We start from the raw sequence: 18844 nt of genomic DNA, 5'->3' as shown, positions 1-18844 counted from the left end.
GCCTTAAGAAAACAGCCGAGCGTAGCTCTCATGCTGCTGTACGACTCTCGCTCCAAGTACTTCCCACTAAAACAGAACTGAACTAAAAAAAACAAAAAAAAAAAAAGACAAATTAAAGAACAGAGTTTCGAGGCCAAAAAAAAAAAAACTAAGTAAAACAAAACAAAAAAAAATTGTTGTTAAATTTTGACAGTAGTGTAGTAATTTGTACTTTTCAGGCTCAGAACTAAGAAAAGAGAAAAAAAAAAAGTGTAAATGTGCTGTTAAAAAAAGTGCATTACTTCATTTGCAACAACATTCTTTTTTCTGTCCCCAGAAAACATGGCATGTTGACTGGGTTAGGGGTTTAAAAATTCAGTTGTGGAAGCTTTAATTATTTAAGAACATTAAAGTAGATTAAAGAATGCGCTCAACCTTTCTGTGGTCGCTTGTTTTGCGTTCGAAAATGTTGCTTTCGTGACTTGTCGAGACAAAATGGGGAAAAAAAGAAAGAAAAAAAAAACTCGTCCTAGACTGGTGTTTCTGATCTTCTCTGTCTGAGAGACCAGAATTCATTGTTGAACTTTTTGCATTGAATTACATTACTGACCTTTTCTATGTTTCTGTATAGAGTTCCCTATGTGATCTGTTTCTGTCTGACATTCGTGGAAATTAACTGTGAAAAGCGACTTTTTCCCTGTACATAGTCCATTGTCCAATGACGTTTCTTTAACTGAAGTATGCTAAATGTGCATGTCTCGGCTACACATATCAGATCATCCTTGTTATATCATTTATATTTTGTAACCTGTATTTCTGTACGTGTTTTTAAAAATATATATTTAAATACCTGTGTTTGTGACCTCAGTACCAATCCTCTCTCATGACTAAAGCGTTTTCGCCATCCTGTTGTTTTTCGGGGGGTGGGTGGGAGGGGGTGTTTTATTGCTTATTTTATACTTGCGATCACAGATTTTTGCTTGGAGTAATCCTGGAGAGCATACATAAACACACAAAACATCACTCATTTAGGTTTATGAACTGGAATCCCCCAAAATTCCTTCTCACTTATGAACACGGTCGTCTCTCACGAGATGAAAGCAAATGTGACAGCACAAATTTCACAATCTAGATTATGAAGAGGGTCATTCGTCTTCTGATTTCCATTGTTAAGCTTTCCCACCAGTCCACATTTACACATTTACCAGTCCACATTTACATGAGGTTCTTGTCCAGAGCGACTTGTAATGATTATTCTATGTGTCAGAGGTTGGACATCTCTGGAGTAACCTTGGGATTTAGCGCTTTGCTCTGAAGCGCATCAGTGAACCACTAGGTTTAGGGTTCAAACTGACAACCATCTTATTCTGTAACTTCAACATCAGTCTGATGCAAGCTAGCCTCACAGTAAAAAAACTGAACTAATAGAACTAATATGCCAGTACCTTCTTATGTACTGTGCTGTTTTACATTACAAAACTATCTTCACGACACTGGGATAAAAGAGAAAGTTTGAAGAGTTATGGATAACACACGTGCAGTGCTGAGAGAGAACAAGGCTCACAGGTACGAAACTAAAGCTTGTACTTTTGAAAAGATAACATTGAGCTGTGACCACACATGGCCTTTGTTTTGTAAGGACAAGTCGTAAAATTTCACAATTAGGCCAAGGCAGAACTTCTTGTGTAAAATGTCATTTTTATTGAGGAAAATGACACCCAGGAGTGATGAACAGGACTCTTGTGCACAAATCTGTCCGAGGCCGGACTTAGATGTTAAGCTGGACTTGCTGCACTCTGTACATGTCAAAATCTTCTGGAAGCGTATCTGTGGGGAGACATTTGGACATTGTCAACAATATACACGAGAGCAAAAACGGTTAGCAACGCCAACGGCTGCTTAATACATATAAGGATTAGAGCTGATGGTGCTTGACCTTGTGCCTCTATCAACGGTGAGAATATGTTGGTTTGTGTGTGTTTTAGCTCGCATGTACATTCATTCATTTATTCAGATGCTTTTATCCAAAGCCACTTCCAGGACAAGAACTTTATGTCTCCCCGTCGGGGGAAATCAAACCCCGGACTCCCGCATGGCAGGCAGGGATACTTACCGCTGTACTAACAAGAAAGCTGGTTAATGACATTGCTTGTGAGCACAGACCAGTCCTGGGAATTTACAGGAACATTTCACTAATTTGTGGCCTGTTTATTATGAACAAGTTAGCAGTTAATGCAGCTATTTGTATGGAGTGGTTCACCAAAGGAATGCTGGTTTATGTGGACTGATGAGCCATTTAGCTGTTAGCAGTTAGCGCAACAATTTGTGAGAACCGGTTAACAATTATGTTTGTGTGGCTTGACTGATTAGCACTGATTAGCGTGCTGGTTTGTATGGATTGGTTAATTATGACAATAATCGTAAGAACGCTTACCATTGCAGCGGTACCGGAGGTTAGCCCAGATGATGTTCTCTTGGGAGAAGCAGAACACCCCAAGACGGCCCCCTCTCATGGTTGTGTCGATGATGATTCCTGTGTCTGCCACCATCTGCGGTCCTTCGTAGAAACGAACCCTGAGGGCATCCAGCAGAAAGAAAAACAACAGAAGTTCACCGTTCTAGCCCAATGGGAGCCCAAAGACCAAGGTGGAAAAACCACACTGAACCAACTGGGATCTGTTCCTGAGCTGGGATTTGTCCATGACATTGCTTCAGTGTAGACAGATTTATTTAGGGTGAGCCCTTAGTGATCCAGAGGTGAACAGGCTTCCTATATGGGGACCCTTTAATTCAGTATGCTGAACCATGAGGAGACTGTACCTGATGTATCCATCTTGAGGCCTGTGCTGAAGGAACCAGCGGTACGAGGTTTTGTCCTTCCACCCCACGTTTCTGGAGTCTTTCCACAGTAGCTTGACCTGATCCGCAGTGTCGCCTGTGTGCCACAGGGAGTTACGCAGGTTCTCCCCAGGTCCCGTGGTCGACTTCACAGCCTAATCAGAGCAAGCGAGCACCAGGAGAAGTCTCAGGGGAATCATTTAGCATCTCTTTAAAGAGCTTTGAATGACTGTAAGGCCGTGTCCTACACTCAGATTGGCTCTTTGTATCTTCATTTTGGGTTCACAGTTACAGGAGTGGATCAGTACTACCTATCAGTTCCAAGGGCATTAGTCACGTTTTGTTAGTTAATTGGATTCCTTGTCAATAGGTTAGTTACTCTGAACTGAATTTCTCAGTGTTGGATGAGTTTTGCACCTTGAGTTGTATCCCAGGCTCTGCAACTGCACGGAAGGGGTTGGCCTGCCAGTAGATCTGCTCCACCTGTTTCCACATGACCACGTAAAAGCTGGAGCTGTCCTGGTAACCGAAGATGAATCCCGCGTAGTCGTCGTCTGTTACCGTGTTCACGTGAAACGTCCCCTCAAAATCCACACCGTTAAAAGCTGTGTAACCTGCACGGAGGTGCAAAGAGAGTGAAAGAGTTGGCGCCTCAAACGGGATTTTCACCGCTGTTCTGTTTATAGCCTTGACAAATTCTAAAGTAGGTCAAGGTATGTGAAAATAAATGGCACCTCATTGTAGGATTCTCTGGAAATATGTGTACCTCTAACGGAGCTGACCTCAATACTGTACTTACCACTGTACACAGGAAAAGCTTTCACATTTACAGTGCTTTGATTACATTTCTACAGTATGTCAGCCACTTCACAGAACGTGTGACATGTCTTTAAAAAAAAAGCATTATCTTGTTTTCTTGGTGTTTTATAGTAAATGGTTTGGGATCATTTGTATTCCTACCAACAGCCAGACCAGGGTCACTGTTCATCGTTTGGACAATCTCTCTCCCCTGTTTAGGATGAGACAATAACATTTGATCAAGATAAAACTTTGGATTTGAGTGAGATTACAGTATGGAAATGATCTGTGATGTATAAGGTTCGAGACAGAAGGCCAGACCTGATTGAGTACGACCCAGTTAGGGTCGATCTGAGCATCGCCCTCAGGATCCAGAACCACGGTCTGATAGGCGCGGAAGTCCGTGAGCGTGACTTCAGCATTCTCAGGGCAAACATCAATGGTGTCGATCACCGTGTCGTTGTCAAAGTCGTGTTCACATACGTTTCCAATGCCATCACCTGAAATGTGGTAATCAACAACGTAACAACTGAGTACAAAATACATCTTAAAAACGAATAAGAACGATTCTGGATTTGGCAGCTACTGCGTAAGACCAGGCGTGTCCTTGGACACCGGAAAGACTGATTCATTAGTGGAGCTCTTAAAATAAAGGAGTTCACCAGGGGACCACAGGCTGTAATGTAAGGCTGCAGGCTGTAAAGTAAATCCACTTCTAATCTCAAAGCACACACACAGGATGAGCTAATTCTCCAGTAATTCGAAGCTCAAATGTTCTCGTAACCTTTGCAAAAAGATTTGCAGAAGAAAAAAAATTTAAAAAAAAGAGGAGAGGAGAGGAGAGGAGAGGCAGGAAAACTGATGAGCTCACCGTCAGAGTCCTCCTGCAGCGGGTTTGGGATGAGTCGGCAGTTATCCGGACCCGGCGGGAGGAGGTCGGGAATTCCGTCGTTATCGTCATCGTCGTCGCACTCGTCACCCAGCCCGTCCCTGTCCGTGTCCAGCTGAGAGCTGTTGATGACGGCGGGACAGTTGTCCCGGGAGTCCTGGTGTCCGTCTCCGTCACTGTACGCAGCCAAGAGAAGCAGAGCCGATTACACGCCTGCTTACGGGGGATTGTAGACGCTTCCCAGACAAGAAAGTGAACGTAAATGTACCTGTCTTTGTTCGTGTCACACGGGTCTCCAATCAGGTCGTTGTCGACATCCAGCTGTGGAAATGACAGAAAACGCACCCAGTCAAACTACTGCTAGACACGGAACAGTCACTCAGGGATAATGAAGTGGTATCGATTTGTGTGTTGACTACAGATGTGACGCGTAATTTAAGGGGTACAGAAGCGGACCTGGTCGGGGTTGCGAACGTAAGGACAGCTGTCACAGGCATCGCCAACTTTATCTCCATCTCGATCTTTCTGGTCAGCGTTCGGGACCTTCTTACAATTGTCACGATCATTTTTGATCCCTGAGTAACAACAACAGTACAGTTCAGAGCATGACAGCGTGTACCATGACCTCATAACCGAGAACGAACAGAAACTACGGACTTACCATCCCCATCGATGTCGTCATCACACTCATCTCCTTTACCGTCACTGTCTGTGTCCTTCTGGTCGTTGTTTTTGACCTGCCGACAGTTGTCACATGCGTCACCAAAGTCGTCTTGGTCCACGTTCCTTTGGTTGACATTCGGCACAAGAACGCAGTTGTCCTACAAATGTAAAGAAAGGTCAAATATCAGTTGCAATCCTCCCTCTGTTTGTAGTGTTCCGGGAAAATTGTAGACCTAAAGACACTAATTATTCCCTTGAAGTCTAAATGTCCAGATAATTATCTGCCTTTCATCTGAAATGTTAAAAGTTAAAGGTTAGAAAGTACAATTGCTTTGATCTGAAACCTCTACATAATCTACACGACATCACCCGTTCTGCATAATTTAGCGCTTCCCTGTTTTGCAGTGTTTGATTACACCACATGACCTCTGACCTCGGTGTTTAAGATGCCGTCACCATCTGCGTCGTCGTCACACGCATCCCCGATTCCGTCTTTGTCTGCATCCTCCTGGCCAGAGTTCGGCACAGTGAGACAGTTATCCTAAAGAAACAACATCAGCCTCGTTACTGGCCAGTTTTGTTCAGTCGAAAGCGTGCAGACACACACTTGTAAAGCTGGAGATACAGGGTATATTTTTCTCGGCGTGATGGCATCACCTTAGCACAGTTCCTCTCAGGGCAGTTCAGTTTCTCATCTGGGAATCCATCAATGTCCACGTCAGGACCACAGACATACCCGTTACCGGCCCAGCCAACTCCGCACTAAATGGAAAAAAAATTAATTAATTAAATTGTGTCTGAGGCAGACAAACGCCCGTGTTGTGTATTTGTATCACATGCTGTGATACTGGAGCATTGAAGCATTGGGTCCTTACGGCGCACTCGATGTTGCCGTCACGGTGGACGATGCATTCCGCACTGCTGTGGCAGGGATTGGGTTGGCCATTTCCACAGGATCTCTCAGGCTTACAGCCACGCTGCTGGTCCCCCACAAACCCGGGCTTACAGCGACCACATCTGAATGAGCCCTGTTAACACACACGCACGCACACGCACACACGTACGCACACACACGCACGCACACACGCGCACACACGCGCACACACACACACACACGCGCGCGCACACGCACACGCACACACGCACACGTACACACGCACGGACATACACACACGCATGCGCACACACACACACACACACATGCACACACACACACGCAAGCACACACACTGAGTAAATATCATGCAGTGTAACTGGTAATACCACTCCACTTATAGAGAATAACCTTAAGCATTATTGACTTAAAAACCACACATCACTGATGATACTCACTGGAGTGTTCACACAGTTGGAATTAGCCACACAGCCCCCGTTCGATGTCTCGCATTCATTAATATCTGTGCACACCTGAGAAGAAGTGAAATTTAAAAAACAAAATCAAGTCTTTCTGAGATTCTCCATTTTTTAAAGAAACAGCAAATGCAAATGTGTAATTAAAAAGCCGTTTAAGGATCGTTCGTGTCTAGCCGACGTGTTGCTGAACCTGTTGATAAAGCGTTTACCTGCTTGTTGTTTCTGGCGTAGGCTAGTCCGACTCCCTGTACCTGCGGCCCGGTGTAACCAGCTGGGCACGGCCCACAGCGGAAACCAGGGGAGGTGTTGATACAGCGGACTCCCATGTGACACGGCATCACGGCACACTAATCAACGACGCACAACACCGTCACGACAAAAGAAAATTACTAATCACAATTCTCATCCTTCAACAGTAATCTCTCTTTCATAATACTGATATACAGTAAGGGATTCCACTGCTCTGTGGTCACAAACAACAGACTTGCAGGTGTCTCACTGATGCAGCAGTACTTTAACATTTGTACTAATTCATGTAATAACAGCAAACAAACTATTTATTAAATAATAAACCAATAAATGACTAATACAATAGCCGTTATAGCGGGGACGGTCCTATGATAAAACCTAGAGAAAGAAGACGACCTCATCACCCTTTGGACCAAACCTTTGGATCTGCGGTACATGTATTTCCATGTCAGTGTTTCCGTCAGTCAGGACAGTCGTGATTATCTCTGTGTGAGGCGGGTGATCATTTTGGATCTCACCTCGTCCACGTCTGTACAGTGTGTTCCGTTTCCCTCCATGCCCTCTGGGCAGGGATCACAGGTGATCCGTCCACCCGCCTCTGTACACTTCACGCCAGGGTGGCATGGGTTGGGCACGCACGACGGCCGCGGATAAGTCATGCCTAAAGACAGATTTTGACTGGGATTACCAATCTCATGTGAGTCTGAGCTACTGGCGTCTGCTGCTTTTAATCTCACCTAATTCCCCCTTTTTCTAGAAAATAAAATTAGTAGTGAGACCAAGTGCTTTGTATCTTTTTTCAGTAAAGTGAACTTAAATTCATCCCAAAAGTCAATTCAAACAAGCCGAAAGTCAACTCAGCTGCGAGGCCTCTGTCACCTTTTAATTTTAGATTGACGTGACTTTTAATTTTTGATTGTGTACAACTGTGGGTTAGAGTTTACACAGTAGACATCAGATATGTGTGTGCTACATACAAAATAACAAAGAGGATTTGTTACAGGCATTTTATGAGTGTGTGATATCTGAATGTCAGTGTGAGCGTGTGTTCTGTGTAACAAAACAACATTCTCTCCCCATCAGATTAAATTATAATACGGATTATCCTATAGAGATTACACTCACCACAGGCCTCACACTCCATAACCGTGTTCTTCAGAAAGACAATTTCTTGTATCTGTCAAATATGAAAATAGGTTTAATGCTCACCCGGTGGTATACATCGACCGTAAATCTGTTAAATGTTCGATGTGCATCCTGTTAGCCGACTTACTTACCTGTTGTTTGAGAAGTTCTCTGATCTCAGCAAGAGCTTGATTGGTTCCCTTTATCTGGTTTATGATTTCTCCATCTGCGTTTTACGAAGGCAAGCAAAACGCATTGCGATTAACGTCAAATTCATACTTCAACATTTTTGTGTGCCGTTTTACGTCCGGCGCACGGCAAATCCACCCATGCATACATCAAAAAAAAAAAAAAAAAAAAGCGGCAACATACAACCCCCCTCCCCATTCCCTTAAAGATTAAATTTGGCCCCTATTTCAAAGGAGCCTCTTCTGGCCCTCTGAGGGTCTCTCCTCCCATCATGTGTATCTTGGCTCGGCATCTATCCTTCATCGCGATTCACCAAATGCTTTATGCAGAGATGGAGGCCCTGTTAATCTGTCAAAGACTCCAGCTATTTATAAACTCCACGGATTCTCCGCAAGGCCCTGGAATCGTTCGGACAGGAGGGATGAGCCATTGCCTTTGTCCTACCTCTCATCCCCCAATAATCCCCAGCTTTCTCCTCAAACCCCAGACATTCTAAGGAGAGGGAACGTTATGGGAGAGTGGAGAGTAGCGGTGGAAAAGAAACGAAGGCACTCGATTTTAAAAAAAGATGGGTTTGAGCGCTGCATGTCCGTGTTTAATCTGCGTTCGGTACGAGGGCTGGAGACGCTGGGCTCTTTACTGCCAGGGTGGCGACGGCTCTCGCTGATTTAGCAAGTGTTGATCTATGAGTCTCGAGGTTTGGACCAGGACCAACCGGGGTGAGAGGATGGCCATGGCCGTGCCCACGCCCCCTGGGGTAAGGATGGGGGTTTGTGTGTGTGTGTGTGTGGGGGGGGGGGGGGGGGGGGGGCTGTTCTCTCTCTCTCTTCTCAGTAGGATTAAGGGAAGTATGCTCTTCCCATTAAGTTCATCAGTGTTTGCGCAAACACATTCCAACCAAACGTTCTAGAACTCTCTGGACATTACCTGAGCCCGAGTGACGGAGACATGCATCAGACACTCTTACTCCTCCCGCTCAAAGGCAAGATGAGCAACAGTGTGATTTTCTACATCAGTTTAAAGGGAAAACGCCCTTAAGAAAGCCCAGGGTGAGTAAGGGCATTCAGAACGATTCACGCGTTTATTTGGGCGTGGACTCGCGTTTAATGCTTTGGTAGTTTTTGACTAATAAAATGAGGAAAACGTATTATCTGGCTCTGTCGACTGGTGTCCTCATACACAGAGTTTGAATATTCCTTTCAAATGGCCCTAAAATGGATGAATTATAGCACAACATACGGATTCACACAACCCAGTTCATGTTCTGAAAGCATCTGACCCATGTTCTTTTTGTTATCTGACAAAAAGAGGTGTTAAGTTCTGTTCACTCAACACAGAGCTCCAAAAAACACACACATGTAATTTGCATAACATTATCTTAACATGAACTGCATGTATCAATAGATTTATTCCTTATTGATAATATCCTGACCTCTGTTTGACCCAATATATTACTACTTACTGACTAAATTGAAACACACTTAACAAAATGCAAGTGCGCAAAATATCTGTCCGTTCAGCCCTTTGTTTTATCATAACTGAAGCATGAAGGAGCGTCGTCCAGACTGACTCACCTCTCTGTGCGGACACCGCGCTGGAGATCAGATGGAGAAAACCGAAAAGCCAAAACCACATCATATTCTCCGATAGGTCCCTCTGTGTGCAGAGGACAGGTGAGTGGCGTCGGACTCAGGTGAAGAGCTGAAGACAGGTAAGAGGCGCAGGTCCTGGAGAAGAAGTGAGAAAGAGAGAGACAGAACTCTGCTGCAGGAGACACCCCTGACTGTTAGACAACTCCTCTTTCTCTCTCTCTCTCTCTCTCTGACTCCTCTCCTCTGTTTTTGTAGCCCGCTCCTCTGTCATTCTGACATCACCGCCGTCTCCCTGGATCCAGATGGTTACTGACAATCTCGTCAGGACGGAGTTTGTCATACACCAACCTGTGTACTTTACATGTTACAGGGGACATGTTTCCCAATACTTCACCAAGAATAATATCAGTGATCCACAGATCTGTATTTGTGTGAATGCAGTATTTCCATTTAAATTCCAACAGTGTTATTAACCGGTATAAATAATCACGGGTCTAGAGACAGTAAATAGTTCATTTGCAGCTTTGTTGTAATGATAGATTACACCACTTAAAATGTCAGTAACGCAAATCAGTGTGCAGTAATCACAATGCTATTACGTAGTCATGTGTTTCCATGTTTTATAATTAAACCAGGACAGGAGCAGTTTGCTGCTCTGCTATTGAAACATGAATATTTTTCGTTTGTTTTGGCAAAAGCATATATTAAAGTTTTCTCTGGGTCTCGTTTGTTTTAATTATTTTTAAGCCACAGTTTCTTCAGATTGAGAATCTGCCAGTGAACTTTTTTTATTTCTCGTCAGTTCCCATCAAAGCTCCCGCTTGAAAAGAAATTTGAGAGAGAGAGTGGTTTCGTTGGAACACGACAAACTATGAAGAGAGAAATTTTTGAAACTTTGCCCTACGGATTTTTCCAGGAGATGGGAAGTTTAACTCATTTGTGTTTGGCAAAAACTGTTCTGTTGTATATCTTTGTTTGCCAGTGATTGGATCTACAGATGTTGGTTGCATTCCAACCCAGTCACCCGTGGGGCCTCGCAAGCAGCACCTCGACTTGCTGTTCTGCCATTCCAGACCAGTAACTCTCCACTCATTTCCCAGTATGCATCCCAGTGCTCCTCCACTGGAAAAACAAACACAGAAATCTTCTGTTCTGTCGCGGCCGCAATTTTTGTTAAGTGTTGGAAGAGATGTAAGAGAAAGCTCTCTGAGTCCGGCATTGCACAACGTTTTTAATGGCCCATTGCGTTTATCAGAGATGCCTGAAGTTCACTGAAGTCACTTAAGAAAATGCTGACTGTGCGATGTGTAAATGTAGGACATAATAAAAAAATCTGCGAGAGAAAAACAAATAAACTAGTCAGAAAAAAAAAAAAAAACAACAAAAGACGTCGAGCGCGGGACAGAGAGTTTTTGCCGTTGTCATGTGACCGTGCAGAGGGGCGCGGTCGAATGCGATGTTTTATTCGAGCGAACGTAAAACAGGCTGTGGCCCTTTGGGTCGGTCAACGACCTGTTCTACTGCTGTGAGGAACATGAGGTGAAAGTTCAGGGGGTCATGACCCTCGGCAAGGTTCAGAGTTAGATTTGGAGGAGTCAGGCTATACAAACAAATGGAGACCTTTGGATTGCCCCGTCTCATTAAAAGCACGTCTAATTGCTTTCAAAGATGGCCGTTTTACACAACACCAGCTTAGGCATTGCTTACTGTTCCCCTCATCACAAAATGACAGTGAGATGGAACACATAACATTCATACTGTGCATTTTGCACTTTCTGACTTTAAGAATCGTTTACACACTGATTATAACATTTCTGCGATTAAAAAAGAATACAATTCTGCTTGAATAGTATCAATTCCCCCTCTTTTTTTGTGGAAAAATGAAGATATTACAGTTTATAAGGTGTCTCGTGTCCCTGTTGAAGGTGTGGTGCTTATTGAGAGGGGAACTGGTGAAGTGAAAGAGTGAAAAAGTGCTGTACAGACGTTTCAGAATGAAATATAAATTTATTTTGGAACATGGTTTTACTTTTTATTTTTTTTTGTTGTTGGTTTTTTTTTTTCTTTCTTCCTTTTTTTGTCAAATGTAATTTGATTGTAAAAAGCAGCCCAAATCTTATACAATAAGTTAACGGATTGGTAAAATATCTTTCTGTGGGTTTTTTTTTTTTTTAAATGTATTTATTTATTATCTTTATGGATCCTTCAGTGGTGAAGATCCAGGCCCTAACGTAGACAGATAAAGCAGAGACTAAACTGTTTTGCAGTGGGAGGGATTTTGAAACTGTTCCAGGGACTTAATTCTACACTCCACAGATCTTCACACACTTAACCTTACAGCAGACAACAGGCTGAATGAAGAGGTTACCCTTATGAAAAAACAAAACAAAAACAAAAACCTGATTAAATAAATAAATAATTTAAAATGTTGATAGAACAGTGTGGAACTGATAGAACTGGGGGGGGGGGGGGGGTGAGTTATTTACAGAAGTCTCTGTACCTTATTATCTGTCATTGTAAGCACCATTAAACCAGAAAGAGCCTCACAAAGGTGAACATCAAACAACCCCTCTCCTCTGGAAAGCCAGAGGAGACCCCGTCGTTCGGCAGTCGATGGCCAGACCATGAGAGCAGGCATGACACCAGGAGCTGATAGGATGCTGTCGTTGTTTTTGAATCAGTGGAGTTTTATTTTTCATTTTTTTTGTTGTTGTTGTTGGTTTTCTTCCGCTCTACTCGGCTTTCTTGGACTTCCTCTTGCGGGTTCCTTCGCTCAATTCTTCCTTGGTTTTGGCGGGAAAAAGGGGCACAGCCGGGGCGGCGGCGGGCGGAGGGGCGTGGTGATCGTGGGCGTCCTCGGCGACGCTCAGAGGAGATCCGAACAGGAGGTGACACACCCAGGACTCGATCAGGGCGAAGGGAGAACCGTGCGAGTGACGAGCTGTCAGAGTTACCTAAACGACCAATCAGGAAAGACTCTTGTGTGAGAGAGAAACCTATGCACACATCGCAGTGCGTTCATCTAGACCATTAACAAACAAAAACAAAAACAAAGTCCATAAACAAAGCACATGTAAGGTCAGATCATCTGACAAATTATACAAGCAACTGACTTCAGGGTTTTGGGGGGTTTTTTGAGTAAACCTTACAGCTTTCCTGAATGAATATCACACTTTTTCTGAGTTTTCTCCATAACTTTTTTCTGTATAAACTTCAAAACTTCAAAAAAACAAAACAAAACATAAGTTAACTCAAATGAATTAAGCTGCCTGCCTTAATCATTTTAATTTGTCCTTAGTTTTTCCTTTTTATCTTGTAGGTACATCCACCGATAAGGAATATCATGCCATGTTCAGACGACGTCTAGCCCTACAGACGTACAGAGGTAGATTTAAACTCATGAGACTCGGTGGTACTGCAGGACAGAGACACTGCAGGTCGTGCACTGAGGGACGTACCTTAGTGGTGGCCATGAAGAGAGTAAACAGACAGATGAGGGTGCTCTTTGACACAGGGAGCCAATGAGCCTCCTGAAGGGTGAAGAGAATGGCTCCGTACAGACTGGCTTTGGTTGGGCTACAGACGGAGAGAGAGAGAGAGAGAGAGAGAGAGAGAGAGTGAGAGAGAGAGAGAGAGAGAGAGAGAGAGAGTGAGAGAGAGAGAGAGAGAGAGAGAGAGAGAGAGAGAGAGAGAGAGAGAGTGAGAGTTAGTTTACCAGTTCCCCGTCTATTCATACAGTCATAAAGGTCTAGTAATGACAGCAGAGGGAAAGCGACGTGTGACTGAAATGCGGCAGGTATCATCACCGTATTTCACGGCGGACATGAATAAAGCGAAACGTATTTTAAGACGAGAGGAAAGCGGGATTGCTGAGATGACTCTGAATTTAGGACGCTCCTTGGGGAGTGTTTATTAAAAAAAAAATTTGACCTATGAATTTTAAAACAGATGTATCCAACCCTTGGATTGTCCTCCTGTGGAGGTGTTTGTGAAGAAGCTCTGGTTTGTGCGGAAGCTCCTGCTGTGTTTTGTAAATTAAGAAAAAAGGTTTTCTGGGGGTTTTTTTTTTTGCCTTAAAAGACTTACAATGACATGTTGAGAATTTCGTTGGTCTCCGGTTTCCAAACTCCACGCAGCAGTTGCTCAAAGTTTGCCATCAGGGCCACACCCGAGCCTGTCAATCACACAGCGGAGAGAGACAGTAAACACACAGGAACATGTCATGGTTCTCTGAACCCAGCAGGAGTAAAGCCCCCCCCCCCCCTTCCTCTCTGCTCCCTCCCTGACTACACAGACTTAAAACACACTCTCTGGCTACGTTCACACTGCAGGCAAATCTGATTTTTTTTTTGCTCATGTGTGACTCAGATCTCTTTTTTTTTATATAACAGTGTGAACAGCACTAATCATATGGGATCTGATCTTTTCAATTCCGATCTGGGCCACTTTCATACATGATCCTAAATTGGATACAGATCTGATTTTGTGCAGTGCGACCTCAGTGTGAACAGTCATATCGGAATTCATGTGACTCTTACGTCACTCTAGCTCGACATTCGTCACAATCCTGCGCTGGTTGGGATCACTCGGTGAATACAAACATGGAAGACAGCTGCTCCTCAAAGAGCCATAATTAAAAATTCAGCTCTCTTTCTCCTCATCCTCGTTATCATCTGCTCACAAATTCGCTGGCTTCCACTGCACATGACCTTATACATGAGACTGTAAACGCTGACTTCAGTGGTCTCCATGTTTATTTCCGTACGACAGCGTGCTGCGTGTGATGTCTTTGTTATTGCTCTTTTGTGCACGTGGGTCAGTCCAGGACCGTGACCAGTCCACACTGGAATCTGGTATTGGCCACATTTAAGAAATAATGTGAACAGCCAAACAACAAAAAAAAATAAATCAGATCTGAGCAATACATCCTACGGCTCGCCGCGTGAATGTAGCCTCTGTCTCTGTCCCTCACAGTTCACAGAAAACCAGTTCAACACTGCCTCACCGAAATGTCAAAGTAATTCTTATTACCTGCATCTGTTTACAAACGTGTAAAATGTAAACCTTATGTAGGACAGGGGGGGGCAGCAGGGAGTGGAGGGGGGCAGGTTAAACATCTCTCTCTGAGCCTGAGAAGAAGGACTGGCACTTTGGGTCGAGCACTAGGCTTGGCTGCCAAGCCACAGAATCCAGGGTCACAGGGTCAAGTTCGCAACAAGTTTATCACAAGATACATACATACGTACATGTTACAAATGCACACACTCTCAAGAAACTTCACACTCTCTTGCAAACAGCTCAGCTAACTCTAGCTCAACTAACTTTTCTCATCTGGATCAGGCAGCCCCGTGTAGAGTTAGTGAGAGGAATCTGACGGAACGCCATGATACATCTGACCTCCGTGGACCCCCACACAGGAAACGATTTAAAGTCACGACTGACCTTTGACATATCCGGTGATGACCATGATGAACCAGCCGTGGTGGTAGGCGTGATGCGCGTGGTGGACGCCCGCCGCGATTTTACGGGCTCGAACCACTTCTTTCATCGCCACCAGAACCAGCTTGACGGGCAAGAATGCCACGCACTTATAAAAGAGGTTCAGGGGGCAGTAGAAGATGAGGTACCTGTGGACAAAGGTTTAGCCGGAAAAAACGGAGCATGTTTATATTTGTAACGGAGCATGTTTATATTTGTAACGGAGCATGTTTATATTTGTAACGGAGCATGTTTATATTTGTAACGGAGCATGTTTATATTTGTAACGGAGCATGTTTATATTTGTAACCTGAAAAATGACCAGCCATAAAAAGACAAATATAACGAGTTTTATATAAATTTTTTTTTTTTCATTTAGTGGTGACGTCATCACGTCCACACACAGAAATAAGCTGACATTCAGATAAGGTTTGTCGTGTCGTATGACATCGCCATGGTTACCATAGATCCTGTACTGTTTCCTCAGCTGTCGACGGCTTAATTAACAAGCTTAATTAATTAAGGTACTTCAGCGGTGTGAGCTGTGACTCTTATGACTGACATCACAATAGCATTTACACAGGCAACATTAAGTCATTAAAAGACATTTTTCTATTCTCATTATATTATCAAAACCCCTATGTTCGTTCAGTAGCAGTAAAAGCAAGCTATTCATTGTGATACATTTGGTGATTTGTATTTCTAGACCAACAGCATATGTCACAGAGGATTTATACAGACAGTGTGCACAGATGCAAGACTTCTGGGCCATGCTTTTGGGGGTATTGGTCAGTGTAAAGAGGCTTGTCTCTGAAGAAGGGCCTTACCACACAGCCGTGGCCAGAAGAATGTGGCTGTTGTTGTGGAAATAGTCGATGGGGCAGGCTCCCAGCATAATGTCTGCCAGAATATAACTCCCAAAGCAGTAGAGCATAGCACACAGCCACGAAGCTACTGGACTTCTACGGGACACCTCCACAGACCCTGCAGCCACACGCACACACACACACACACACACACATGCACACACGCACATACACACACACACACATACACACACACACACACACACACTTTATCAGGTCACATTTTTCATATCAGCCCACTGTGCCTCTACTCATTTCGTTTATTTGCTTTTCAAAACAGCAGGAAACAACGTCAATCTATGTGTTGTATCTTTCTCTCTCTCTCTCTCTCTCTCTCTGTGTGGGTGTGTACGTGCGTGTGTGTGTGTTAGCAGGACCAAAAGATCACAAACACTTATTTTCATAAAGCAAACGTTGGCTGGGTAGTGACGGTTAACATAGCAGCACCTGTTTCGGCGGTAATCTACACTATGCGATCTGTTTTACTCATTCCGTCGGATATTTGAGGTGAACCGAGATGAGGGCGTCTTTCTCCCTCCTCCAACTCCAAGCCAGGGCAGATCTTACAGAACAGGTGTGGCCACTGGTGAATCGGGGAAACCATCAGCAGGCATTTTGTCAGAAAACTGATCCTCTCCCATGAGGGATAAAAATAAACGCCAGTCTCTTGCTTTTCCTAAATCGTCATTGGCCAACCTGGATCAAACTTTGACCTCTAACATCACAGAACCTCGGGGCCCATTCATGAGGCTTGTCAAATGGCGTGAAACTTGAACTATATAACAACTGTTACGCCGCACCTTCGGTCTAACCACAACTGGACCACGAATGGCACCTAATGATCTGAAGTGCGACGCTTATCGTTACTATTCAAATATGTGGTTACAACACGTCGGTGGAGAGGATACCGTTGACAACGGTCCTATGTGATCTTTGCAAACAAATAATTTCGTTAATGGTGACTTGAAGCGTACACTGCAAGTATTCCGAACAATAACGAAAACGAAAACGGCAAGGAACTGCAAGCAGGTCTCCATTCCAGCAACTTGTAATATGTGATGTGTAGTCTGAGTTCTAATAATTCAGGATTCTTTTTTTCTAATTCCTGTATTTCAAAGCGTACCATACAGAAGAGGCTGCTAATACTAAAGCGATATCTAAATTTTCAATCACTCTGAAACTTGGCCCAGATTACTCCTCTACCGATGACCCCATCAATCGAATCAATGTTTTCTCACTTTACCAAAGCTTTAGTAAAAGTTATACATAGTCTTAAACGACTTTCGGTCAATGAAACTGACACTGGCCAAATTACAAGGCAGTGCTCCGTGCTCGAGCGTCTCATCTTGACGATAAGAGAAGCGATCGTCTATTTGCGGACGTTCTATTTATTGCTCACAGCCGCGAGCTGTGGTATGTACCCTGTGTCTATCGGATTACATATAGGGGGACGCGCAAAGAAACTTCAGTCTGAAGACATGAGTTACCGTCCGAAAACTGCAATACAGGCAAGAGAGCAATGATAAAATGTGTAATTGCAGAAACAGTCTGTAAAGGTTAAGAACGCCCGATAAGTAACGTCATGACTTGAGGAAAATATGTTTCTGTCATAAAGCCCCCCGCCCCCCCCAAAAAACACCCACGCACACGGCGTGTATTGCCGCCTGTTGAAATGATGGCCAAACAAAATAACATGCAGTAAAGCTTAAGCTTCATATTCCTCATCTGGTTTAAACGTGAATAATGCAGCGAGAGTCCGTATGAAAGTAAAGGAGATCTTGGGTTTTTTTTGTTTGTTTTTTTACACACAACCGTCAGGAACAGCTACATTAACGCGCGCGTCTGTACATAATATGTAACGGAATAAAACTTAAAAGCGGTGGGAAAACGACTCACCTGGCTCATACTTGAGGTAGAGTATGGACACAATGTAATATGCAAGATCAAAAACGGGAAACATTGCCATTTTTGAAAAATACTGGGCAATTTCGCCCAGATTTAGGACATCCAACACCTCCATGTTTGCACGGATTTTTTTTTTTTTTTTTGGCAATATCACTTCCACATGAACTATTGTCCGTTTATGTTCAGTGCAAGGATACCCTGTGTCCGGCGACCCGCCGCGAGGACCCCCGACTCCACGAGTAAAAACTCTTGTCACCAAAACCTGCCTATTAATATACTGTACCTCCAGCTCATCTCTAGCGCCGAGGTTAATTTAAGACCTGGAGTGTAGCGCTACTGCGGCATTTGAGGTGTACTGCCACACTCTGGGTGGCGCACGAAAGGCAAGTTCTCCGTTAAAAGCGTTTTACATCTAGCCTACTTTCGGCTACGCAGTCTTTTGTTACGGTTTGCACAGCCAAGACATCTCACCCTACGTAGAAGTCGTAGACAATATTTCGTAATGCTCTATAAAATGCATAGTCCTTCTTATTAAGAACGAGTGAGCCGTAAACGTTGACAGCGTGATATACGGTGCACTTTCTTGTTGAGAGCCAGCCACTAGAGTTCGCCACCTTCTCCAAGGATACCGAGACGCTTCCTGTGTTAATAAAATATAGTCACGGTGATTATGTAGCGCTCGCGCTCTCCAGCAATGATGGTCTTCTGTGACCCATTAATAATAATTCGCCTCAGTAAAACACATGCTTTTTCCAACGCTCAATGTCAGCGGTCTGTCCTTGTCGACTGCTGTTATCTTCTTAATTTGTGGAAAGGAACAGCAAATCCAATCGGATGGATTTGATATAGCCCACTAAAGGGCGAGTGCCGGCGGAGACAGCCCCGCCGCAGAATGTCGCTGCTATAAGACTGCTTTACAA

General features: G+C 44.0%; 2 protein-coding genes across 2 annotated transcripts; both read right to left on the bottom strand.

The window, feature by feature from the left end:
* Window positions 1–1747: 1747 nt before the first annotated feature.
* Window positions 1748–10894, bottom strand: comp (cartilage oligomeric matrix protein). The gene is made up of 19 exons (XM_030784228.1): window positions 10723–10894; window positions 8047–8120; window positions 7895–7946; window positions 7288–7430; window positions 6730–6867; window positions 6500–6574; window positions 6043–6195; window positions 5825–5929; window positions 5601–5708; window positions 5166–5325; window positions 4961–5079; window positions 4773–4825; window positions 4487–4680; window positions 3937–4115; window positions 3778–3826; window positions 3235–3431; window positions 2800–2972; window positions 2414–2553; window positions 1748–1806 (listed from the first exon to the last, which is right to left on the bottom strand). The coding sequence occupies exons 1-19, from the start codon at window positions 10892–10894 to the stop codon at window positions 1748–1750; spliced, it is 2343 nt and encodes a 780-aa protein (XP_030640088.1).
* A 1513-nt stretch (window positions 10895–12407) lies between these two features.
* tmem38a (transmembrane protein 38A) lies at window positions 12408–18039 on the bottom strand. Its single transcript, XM_030784987.1, has 6 exons — window positions 17916–18039; window positions 15981–16137; window positions 15118–15302; window positions 13762–13849; window positions 13134–13251; window positions 12408–12629 (listed from the first exon to the last, which is right to left on the bottom strand). The coding sequence occupies exons 1-6, from the start codon at window positions 18037–18039 to the stop codon at window positions 12408–12410; spliced, it is 894 nt and encodes a 297-aa protein (XP_030640847.1).
* Window positions 18040–18844: the final 805 nt, after the last annotated feature.

This window comes from Chanos chanos, chromosome 9 (genome assembly GCF_902362185.1).
Source record: "Chanos chanos chromosome 9, fChaCha1.1, whole genome shotgun sequence".
NCBI classification, from domain to species: domain Eukaryota; kingdom Metazoa; phylum Chordata; class Actinopteri; order Gonorynchiformes; family Chanidae; genus Chanos; species Chanos chanos.
The sequence above is the reverse complement of the archived record's forward strand: the minus strand, read 5'-3'. Positions and strand labels throughout refer to the sequence as shown.